General features: G+C 37.3%; 1 protein-coding gene across 2 annotated transcripts; it reads left to right on the top strand.

Annotated features, from left to right (window-relative positions):
* The first annotated feature begins 992 nt into the window (after positions 1-992).
* LOC110886343 (receptor-like protein kinase ANXUR2) lies at positions 993-7,094 on the top strand. 2 transcript variants are annotated; one of them, XM_022134121.2, is made up of 4 exons: positions 993-1,254; positions 3,865-4,883; positions 6,334-6,497; positions 6,584-7,094. In XM_022134121.2, the coding sequence occupies exons 1-4, from the start codon at positions 1,247-1,249 to the stop codon at positions 6,935-6,937; spliced, it is 1,545 nt and encodes a 514-aa protein (XP_021989813.1). In that variant the 5' UTR covers positions 993-1,246; the 3' UTR covers positions 6,938-7,094. The 2 variants fall into 2 exon arrangements, with proteins under 2 accessions (XP_021989813.1, XP_021989812.1); XM_022134120.2 differs by lacking the exon at positions 993-1,254 and having other exon boundaries at positions 3,618-4,883.
* The last annotated feature ends 4,481 nt before the right edge of the window (positions 7,095-11,575 follow it).

Genomic DNA, 11,575 nt, shown 5'->3' with positions numbered 1-11,575 from the left:
TAACTTATAATATTTAAACTTTAAAGGAAAACTAATTATACGGTATTTCTTAATTTTTTTTTTTTTGTGAACATCCTGATATAATTTTTTTAAAAAACCGAGTTCGTTTAAAAACATATACTTTTAGGTTGGGATGGGTTATGAATGTGTGTTTTTTTGACAGGTGAACTTCACAACAGATGGCTAATTCACACCCGCTAGACGCAGGCCTGCCACCACTCATTACCATGACTATGTTGTCTTAACCGGTTCCACGCCTGGTCGAGAGAGGCGATACGCTGTCCCCAAGAAAATATCCAGCCTCCTGCCACATGACAGGAGTTGCACCCTCCACAAGAGCCGACTCGCTGGAGTAAATGCACTGTAGTAGAAAACTCGAGTGGGATCAAGGGTCAAACCTGAGTACTTCCCCATCATTTACAATGCACCAACCAGCTGGCCTGGAATCATTTGCTGGTTATGAATGTGTTAAAAATTGTGTAGGGTTGGGTTGTGTAGATAAAAGAAAGAAATATTAAAAGGTCGGGTTGGTTGGGTCACCCAATAGACATATCTTAATACTCTCTCGTCTTGTCATCTTTCATGAAGCCTGTCATCCATTACACACACACTCTCTCTCTCTCATTTTTAGTGTACCTATAATGGGGCGCCATGAGGGGCTTTATGTAGGCTATAACGCCCCATAACGCCTAGCGCCCCGCGACGAGCGGCGTTATGGGGCAAAAAAGGGGGGCGGCGCCATGCATATAGCGTCGTGATGGGGGTTGTTTTCAAAAATTTGACCAATCAAAATAAAGCAAGGTTTTTATAATTAATTAATAAAATTGAAAATTAATAATTAGGTAATGATGCGTATGGGTTTTATGACTACGGGCTCTAGTGATATAATACCCCATAAAGCCACCGTGTGACGTGACATAACACGTATCGCATAACGTCCCACAAAAGGCTTTATAACACGGATGACGTTAGTTTCAAAAACCAATCAATAGCAGAACGTGATCCTTCTCCTTCATTCCAATTTCACAATCCTCCACCCACCTCATGAATCACATTCTACGATTCACTACCTGATAGACCACACCTGTGCCGGGAAACTCGCTGGTTTCACACTCGTAACCGAACTCTCAAACCCTACCTGACACTTAAACTGCCATTTCTCAACTTTAGATGTTGGCGAACCATTCCAGTCCTTCTTAATCGTCACCGGAGCAAATCCGACTCAACGGTTCCGATCTATTGATGAATGGAAAGGTAGGGTTAATTTACGAAATTTACAACTTACATTTTTAGTTTCAGATCTGTTAATCCTTCTTGTCCACAGCAACTTTTCGACCCCTCATGGGCGAAGCTTTGTTTTTAGTAGATTAGGGTTTTCTATTCAGAAAGGGATGGCGGCGCAGTTTTTTGCTCGTCTACCTGCTATCCTTATGTAATTTACCCTGATGATTGAATTTAATTGGAAAAAAAAAATTGAAACCTTTAAAAGAAATGATAGTAAGTTTTAGCAGCAGATTCACAAAAGAAAATATGTATGTATATATGATCTATTTAATGATAGTAAATCTATGGTGTTTTCAAGAAAGAGTTAAATGCCATTTTAGTCCCTGTGGTTTGAGCCATTTTGCCAGTTTAGTACAAAGGTTTCATTTTTAACATGTGGGTCCAAAAAGGTTTCATAGTTGTCATTTTAATCCATTTGGTTAACGTCATCCATTTTTTCTGTTAACGAGAAGGCCAATTTGGTCATTTTGTATGTAATTCTGTTAACTAAAAGGGCAATTCAGCCATATAAAATGATCGAATTGGCCTTCTCGTTAATAGAAAAAATGGATGAAGTTAACCCAGTGGACGAAAATGGCAACTGTGAAACCTTTTTGAACCCACAGGTTAAAAATGAAACCTTTGGACTAAACTGGCAAAATGGCTCAAACCACAGGGACTAAAATGGCATTTAACTCTTTCTTGAAAACACCATAGATTTACTATCATTAAATAGATCATATATACATACATATTTTCTTTTGTGAATATGCTGCTAAAACTTACTATCATTTTTTTTAAAGGTTTCAATTTTTTTTTTCAATTAAATTCAATCATCAGGGCAAATTACATAAGGATAGCAGGTAGACGAGCAAAAAACTGCGCCGCCATCTCTTTCTGAATAGAAAACCCTAATCTACTAAAAACAAAGCCTCGCCCCTGAGGGGTCGAAAAGTTGCTGTGGACCACACGCTGAACTCTGGACAAGAAACGAACTGCCTCCGGAGCCAAAGAGCCAAACGTGTCAAACGCTAGGGTGACAAAGGCATGCTGATTATCCTCACAAGCTTTCGCGTGCTTTTTCACTTTCTTCGACTCTGATTTCAGTACCGCTTGCCCCGCCACAAACCCATTTTCCCGGAACCCGGCTAGGGGGGATACACCTGTGAGATCGATACAAGCATGTTTCCCGCCCTCCAACCAAAAACTAGCACGTCAGCCGGGCGTAGGTGGATCTCCCCTCCGACGGGTCTGTAAGAAAATTAACCGGTGCCTCTTTCTTTGCCGAGATCCCTGCTCATCTAAGAATATCATTAACTTTTGAAAATCAGGGTTTTTTATATCATTAAAAATATGGATTGTTTCAACTATGAATTGTAATCTTTAAAAGTTATTATTTTTTATATATTCTGGGGGTTTGTTTTATGATTTGTGGATATGAAGTAAAAAATTCGATGATTAAAAACAGTTACATTAGTGTAAAAATCTTTAACAACCTCGGATTTTTTTTTGTTTACACGCTTGATTTTCATCTGAAAATGACATAACTCCACTTAGGGGCTGTCTGTTTACCTCTTAATGAGGCTCTTAATGATTCAGACCTCTTACTGATTCAACATTTAATGGTTCAGACTGTTTGTTTCATGAGCAGAAGTCTGAATGGTTTAGACATTTGCCTCTGAATGGTTAAGATTTATACAGAGTCTGAATGGTTAAGATCTCTAATCTGAATTGGTCAGACATTTGTCTCTGAACGGTTAAGTATTATTATAAGGTTCTTAATGGTTCAGACCTCTTACTGGTTTAACACTTAATGGTTCAGACCTCTTACTGATTTAGCACTTAACCATTCAGATGTTGCCAAACAGCCTCTTATATCATTTCGCTAACTACAAAATTATAACAAATGTTTTAAAATTTTGAATCATGCATGACTATGAAGATATATAATAGTATACTAGTTATTAAAAGAAGAGTTAATTACTCTTTTCGTCCCTGTGGTTTGTAAAAATAACTATTTCAGTCCAATAGTTTAAAAATTGCGATTTCAGTCTATGTGGTTTCACTTTCGTAACTATTTCAGTCCACCTCGTAACCATTTCAGTCCCTGTACTTACAGAATAAATGGATTGAAATGTTTATGTAAGTGAAACCACAGGGATTGAAATGGTTACGAAAGTGAAACCACAGGGACTGAAATCGCAATTTTTAAACTAATGGAGTGAAATAGTGATTTTTGACAAATCAAAGGGACGATATTAAAAGAAAAGGAAAATATGCGCCAACTTGAATTGAACTTCTATTAATTAAATGACAAAGAAAATGCATTGTAAAAAGCCAACCCTACATTATTCATAATTTCGTAGAAACCGTGTTCCCAACATGTCCTCCTCAAATGTCAAAAGTCATCCTGGTGTCTTCGTCTCTTTCTGGGAAGAAGAAATATCAATGAAGCATAGTGTATCTTTGACAACAAATAGGTCATTAGATTGTTTTCACACCATCTATAACTATACATACGAACATATATTTGGTGATGATAATATATATCTAGACGCGCTAATCCTGGTTCTTACCTTAAACTATGTCTTTTTCTACCAGTCACGCCTTTAAACCATCCTCCTCATATTCCCCACCACAGTGCCGTCAGTTTACCCTCTCTGAGATTGAACATGCAACCCAAAACTTTGATGAGTCGTTGGTGATCGGACGAGGGGGGTTTGGAAAAGTTTACAGAGGAACCATCACTTATGGGGAAATTAGTTTGGATGCTGCAATTAAGCGGCTGGAATCTGGTTCTAATCAAGGAGCAGTAGAATTTTGGGCTGAAGTTGAGATGCTCTCCAAATTAAGGCACTCTCATTTAGTATCTTTAATTGGTTACTGCAAGGAGGGGCAAGAAATGATCCTTGTTTATGAATATATGCGCAAGGGAACTCTTGCAGATCGGCTCCACAAACGTCGAGCTCCTCTAACTTGGGTGCGAAGACTCAAGATATGCATAGGGGCCGCTCGCGGTTTAGATTACCTTCACACTGATACAAATATTAAGCCAAGAGTTATTCATCGCGATGTTAAGAGCTCGAATATATTGTTAGATGACAATTGGGCAGCTAAGATTTCTGACTTTGGGTTGTCCAAGATTGGTCCCACTAATCAGCCATCCACTTATGTTAACACTTTGGTGAGAGGCACATTTGGATATCTAGATCCTGATTACTTTCAAACAGGTAGGTTAACTCGAAAATCTGATGTGTATGCCTTTGGGGTGGTACTGCTTGAAGTCTTATGCGGGAAACAAGCAGTAGATAGAAGCCTAGATGAGGAGCACTGGGGTTTGGTAAGATGGGCTCAAGACTCCATCAAAGAAGGAAAGCTAAAGCACATCGTTGATTCTGCTTTAAGGGGGAAAATATCCCCTAAATGTTTGAAGGAGTTTTCATTACTAGCTAAGAAGTGTTTGCATAGCCATCCAAAGCAACGTCCTACAATGGCCGAGGTTGTGATGGGTCTAGAGTCTATCCTTGCCTTACTGGAGAAAACTGATAGTACATTGCACAGCAAACTCTCTGGTAGAAGGGTACTGAGATTTCTGTTTCCATTCAATCGGGAAAACTCAGGTATTGTATTGTATTGTCTTCCTATTTCTGTGTTTAGATTATGTTTGGGATTTTTTATTACAGAAGTGTTAGCAGAAGAAATACAATAATGTTCAGTTAAAAAAATATGATATCTTGTAGTTGGGAAGAAGATTGTACTTTTACATAACAGTTTCCTTGTCTTGCATCTAACTGGAGGAGGCCAGATATTTGTGTCAGGTGGGTTTGGTTGGGTAAGGTTAGACGGTGTGCGCTTCGTCCCACCCCTGTCGTGGCCCCGCGCCACTCCGCCACCCATTTCTCCCCTCCCTGTCGTCGTCGAGATTGTCGAGCCTAGGACGATTGAGACGCTCCACAAAAGACAAAAAATATGCATTCTTCCCCCCCCCCCACACACACACACATATACATACAACTCATATATATATACATATATATACATATATATATATATATATACATATATATATATATATACATATATATACATATATATATATATATATATATACATATATATATATATATATATATACATATGTATATATATATATATATACATATGTATATATATATATATATACATATGTATATATATATATATATACATATGTATATATATATATATATATATATATATATGCCCCCCCCCATTTCCTTAGTTTCATCCCCTTTGCCCCATCCTCACACCCATTCTACGTGACACCTACGTGGCGGATCATCCTCCAAGGATGGACCATCACCATACCGCATAGCCTAATGGTTTAATAAGTGATTTGGTCAGAGCAGACGGGTTTAGAGGTGCACATTTGAACCGAAGCGAAACTGAATTTAAAACCGGTTCGGATGATATTGGGGTTGGAATCAAACCGAACCGGAGGTTTGTATACTCCTCTGTTGAAACAATTAGTTTCGTATCTACTAAATATTTAATGTGTTAAGTTTGATTTAAAAAAAAAAAACAAACAAACAAAATTTTATCAATAACTAACTTCAAATTCTTAATAGAAAAAAAAAGTATTTCAATTTGTTAGTGAAGTAAAGTTGACACACCTTAGACTAGAGGGTATGGGGCTCGTCCCGGGGTCGTCCAGGTGTGGCGATGGCCAGAACACCCCGCTGGTCGTCCGGTCCCCTTAGACGTTCTCGCCGGGCCTCACTTCTTTATCCAACACACACACACAACTATACATACATACCTATGTATATATAAAGGAGCTCATCCCTCACACCCTAGGCCCATCCCTTTAGTCTCATCCCCCACATCCGCTTACATGGACGCTAATGTGGCGGATCATCCTTTGAGGACTACCCTCCTCCACACCCAATAGCCTTATGGTGTATCCAAGACATGTTTTGAATATTCAACTTATTTACTAACTGAACTAGAACAAAGTTTCTTTAGATGATCTATTCCCTTTCTCCAGTCATTTTAATTTCTAGTTAACAGCTAGTTTTGTGGAACTTGCAGTTGGAGGTACAAGTTTACAATCCCTGGATCGATACCTCTGTAATGTTGGAGGTGAAGACCGAATTGTACATCGCTTTGACGTTAATACAATTGTTTATGCAACTGAAAATTTCTCTGAAGCCAATAAGATTTATCAAGGTTGTTTATATGACTCCATGTACAAGGTATCCATAATTACATCTTTGCTTTCATATTTGAAAGATTCAAACCGTTATTTGCTAGAAAATTCCTACTTGATTTCTCTTTTCAGGGACGGCTACAAAATGGACATGATATAACAATCACTCAATATTCTGATGCCCGTTCATACGAAGCATGTAAGATTTCAGCGTCAATACTTGTAAAGTTTGAACATGAAAATGCGATTCAGCTGCTTGGATATTGCATTGAAGGAACAAGTGTGTACCTCATCTTTGACTATGCATTCAATGTTGTTGATCAGTTGAGTTTTAGGCATAATGGAAAACACGAAAACATACCAGTGATTGCAGACATGCCAGCAGAGAATCCAGTAAGTGATGCAGCCATCGAGTTCGACATGCTTGTCAAGATGATTTGGTTCCTCCTTAGGGTGCAATCTAATGATGGTGATGATGAAAACTGATAAAGGGGAATCGGCTATGGAGAGGAGGTCGAGATTGATGTTATTGAGTAATTAAGTTGTGTAACTCATTAACCTCTACAATAATCTCCTTATATATGTACCTAAGAGGAAATGTAATTAGTTAATAAGGGTAATATGGTCCATCAACAATTACCAACTAATTATTTAATAGGTTGTTATATATTTTGATCTATATAATGTAAATGATTATAATGGCTACTAGATTAAATATTACATCATAATATATTTAATCTTCCATTCTCGCACTTAGCCGAGTAATCATTACTATGAGTATTAGATAAGCCTTCGGGGGTTAATACTCATTTTAGCTCTAAACCAAGAACCGTAGCAGAGAAATACAACCGTTGAATCATTATGTGACTCGTGACCCCCATTAGTCATGCTACAGCCTCAATTTAAAACCTAATTGTTATGATCAAAACACGCATAAGCCCTTTATTTGATTTGTAATTTTATTTATCTATATGTCATTATACCGGTTGAATATATTCTTAGAGACATACAAAATCAAACCAAGGAAATCTCATTAACTAAAACATAAGCTAGTACAATATGCTAAATAAGGTCCTTAGTAAATCACATATTCCGAACATGTTCTTCGTAAACTTTAGGTGGGAGACCTTTAGTCATTGGAACCCGCAAGCATATCTTTATTACTAATATACTCAATACAAAGATTAGTTTCCTCAACTCGTTCACGTACGAACAGATATTTTGTATCGAGATATAAACCAGCTCCAGTCGAACTGTTACTGTTCGAGAAACTAACGGCAGCTGAGTCATCATAGTAAAGCTTCAATGGTCTAGAAATTGAATTAACATTTCTGATGCAATGATCAGATTCCTAAGCAACATTCCATGATAGGTGCGTTATAAAAAGCAATGTACTCTACCATCATTGTGGAAGTTGTGGTCAACTATTGTTTATGACTCTTCCATGAAATGGGTTCGCCTGCTAACATAAAAATATAGCCCGAAGTGGATTTCTTGTCATCTTTGCATTTGGCAAAGTCAGATCAGAATAACCTACCACTTCTAAATAATCACTTATTCTATCAGTTAGTTTATAGTCTTTCGTCCCTTGTAGATATCGAAGTACCTTCTTAGCTGCTTTCCAGTGATCTTGGCCAGGATTAGTCTGATAACGGCCTAGCATTCCAGCAATATAAGCGATATCTCGACGAGTACACACTTGAGCATACATCAGGCTCCCGACTACTGACGCGTAAGGTATCTGGCTCATTTGCTCCTTTTCTACCTCTGTTGTCGGACACTAGAATGAACCGAAAACATCTCCCTTAACTACTGGAGCGACTGAGGGTTTGCACTGTTGCATGTTATAACGTGTAAGGACACGATCTATGTAAGATTTTTGAGACAATCCTAAGATCCCTTTGTCTATCTCGGTGAATTTCGATGCCGATGACGTAAGAAGCATCTCCGAGATCCTTCATGTCGAAGTTATGCGAGAGTAATCACTTCAACTCAAGCAACATGTCTAAACTATTATTTGCCAATAGAATATCATCTATGTAAAGGACAAGTATAGTAAAGTTGTTCCCACTCATCTTGAGGTAGGTGCATTGATCGACTTGATTCTTTATAAAACCTTGTTTCTTCATGACTTCATCAAACTTGAGATGCCATTGACGTGATGCTTGTTTTAACCCGTAAATGGATTTCTTCAACTTACAGACTAGATGCTCCTGACCTTCATGTTGTTTCATGTAAACATCTTCGTCTAAGTCTCCGTTAAGGAAAGCAGTTTTAACGTACATCTGATGCAGCTCTAAATCAAAATGAGCTACTAGGTCCATAACAATCCTTAATGAATCTTTACGAGAGACATGGGTAAACGTCTCTTGGTAATCAATTCCCTCTTTCTGAGTGTAGCCCTTTGCAACCAATCTCGCTTTGTAGCGTTCAACGTTCCCATTCGGATCCAGTTTTGTTTTGAACACTCATTTACTTCCTACGGGTTTGACACCGTTGGGTAATTCTACCATATCCCAAACGTCATTTTTCTTCATGGATTCAAGCTCATCAATCATTGCTTTATTCCATTCAGCAGACTGATCACTACTAATGGCTTCATTATAAGAGATAGGATCATTGAGCTTTCTGACATCCTCTTTAGTCGGGTAGGTAACATAATCATCCTAATTAGTATTCCTTCTTTGCCTGGATGACCTCCTGAGTTGATTATCGGGTTCAGCGTTGTCTTGGTTTTGAGCATTTGATGTGCCTTCATTATGAGGTATAATGGGTTCTGATTGTGGAGGTAAATTTGGAGTTGGGGCTATAGTTTCATTGGGTACAAGAGGAGTAAACAGAGTAATGGTAAGCGACGAGTCTCTCCCCCCCCCCCCCCCCCATGTCTTGTACTTCTTGCAATTCTTCGTATGGGTTGGTACTGCTCCCACTGACCTTGAAATCCTCCAGGAATGCAGCACGCTTGGTTTCATGTAACACCCCAAAAATATTAGAAATTTATATAAATTAACAATGTTATATATGTTGGTTATAACCAAAGAATAATGTGACTATGATTAACTTACCTAGTTAAAAAAATCTAGTAAACAATAAAGAAAACTTGAAGTGGTTGATATTTTATAAACTTGAAACCTTGAGGGACTAAAAGGGTAAAACATGAAAGATGTTTTTAAATAAAACAATTAAAAATCAAAACACAAACATGTGTGTGTGTTTGGTCGACGTTTTCATAGGATCAAAGAAGGGTTCTTCCACTTGAACCCTAAACTCACTAATTTGATCAAAATCAAGTGAAATCAAGCTAAGAAATTGGGGCTTTAACTAAAATCGTGATCACCTAAGCTAGGAGATCAAAAGGTTTGCTAAATTTCGTCTTTTAGTGATACCTTGAAATTGTGATGAACACTCATAATCGCAATTCTGGAATAAATGTAGAATGTATGAGTGATATTGTGTTGAATCCATGTCTAAAAACAAACCCTAGTTAAAAACTTGATGAATTAGTGTTGAAAACTAGGGATTTAATGATCACCCATATATGCGTTAAGTGGGGTTTTATAACAATATGATAAACACATGAATTTGAGTGTTAAAATTGTGAAAACTGATGTTATAATGCAAGTTCTTGATATTGTTTATGAATACTAGACATAAGAGTTTAATTTTGATGATTAAAACTTGGTTAGAAGTTAGTCATGAACTAGATGAAAGATGTATAAGAATCTTGCCCGCAAGGTGTTTGTTAAAATGCCTAAACGAATGTTGAAATATTGAAATTATGAAAAAAACGCGTAATTGGCAAACTTGATGTTGATTGAACTTTATAGGCAAGGCGGGTGAATCTTCAAGCGGTCAAGTTGATACAGGCGCGCGCTTGAAGGATAAGCTTTAAGGTACGCAACTCGTCGTTTCGTTACATTTATGTAGACAAGCTTAGTCGTAGTTACGTTTAATGTTTGATATAGCGAAAATGGTTGCGTTTGGTGAGTCAATGAAGTGATGGAATTCACTCGACAACCAAACGGGTCAAAATAGAATAGTTAGCAAGATAGCGGTTTTAAGTGACTTGAATGCCACACAACAAACCGATAAATTAGATGTGTAAGCCGAGATTCGGATACACCAAAATATGATTGACGAACCTTGGATTTGGGTTAAAACATAGAAAACTAGATTTTATTGAATTTTGATAGAAGAATGTATGCTTGAATCGGAGATATCAAGCATGACATAAACGCGCCGCAAACCATGTAATGGGAGCGAAATACGCTAGTTTTATAAAAATGGCAAAGGATTAAATCCTTGTCATAAGATTTGTGAAATGGTGTTGAAATGAAACGGGTCGAATAATTGCAGAAGGATTTATAAGCCGTTAGTTTATAAATTAGCATCGTTACAAACCCGAGTGTTAATTACATAGATGACTGCATTACTGTCAATACGAAACAAGATTTGCATAAATCGGATGTGTATTTTAAAAGTTATGTAATTTTTTAGATATCACAAGAAAAAATGGGATAACTGGGCAAGATGCAGCTCAAAACAAGAAACATTCTGTCGAAATGTAACTTTGGCGTTGCGTGACGGGAAGTAAGGAACATCGTCGCGCCACGCGACCAATAATAACCGAACCCGTCACGGCACGCAACGGGTATAAAACCTAGAAATGTTGTTTGTTTTGTTTATTTGACTTAAAGAACTTGTTAAAACATGCAATAAAACTATCATATCTAATGTTTATGGTGGTTTTGAATGTAGGTAATTGTTATAAGCCTCCGGATGAAGATCAAGCGATGAACAAGAACCGAACACAATTTAAATGAAGCTTCCGCGTTAATCTTGTTTAGTTTGATGTTTTGAAATATGTAAACACATAATAACCGTGTTTTTGAATGTTTTAAACAAAGTGAATATGTTGATGTAAATGTTTTTGTAAAATGGCATATTTGTCGTATAAATGCATATTTTATATGTTGAATTGGTTATAAACTAGTATGGGTCTTACAAGTTGGTAATCAGAGCTCAAGGTTATTGACAAAGTGTGTTCGGTTCGAAGCTTGATCAAGCATCCGGTAAGAATTAACTATATACGTTGATTTTGAACAAAACACTAGGAAATGAGTA

The sequence above is a fragment of the Helianthus annuus genome, chromosome 10 (assembly GCF_002127325.2).
Source record: "Helianthus annuus cultivar XRQ/B chromosome 10, HanXRQr2.0-SUNRISE, whole genome shotgun sequence".
Taxonomy (NCBI): domain Eukaryota; kingdom Viridiplantae; phylum Streptophyta; class Magnoliopsida; order Asterales; family Asteraceae; genus Helianthus; species Helianthus annuus.
This window is presented reverse-complemented; position numbering and strand designations above follow the sequence as displayed.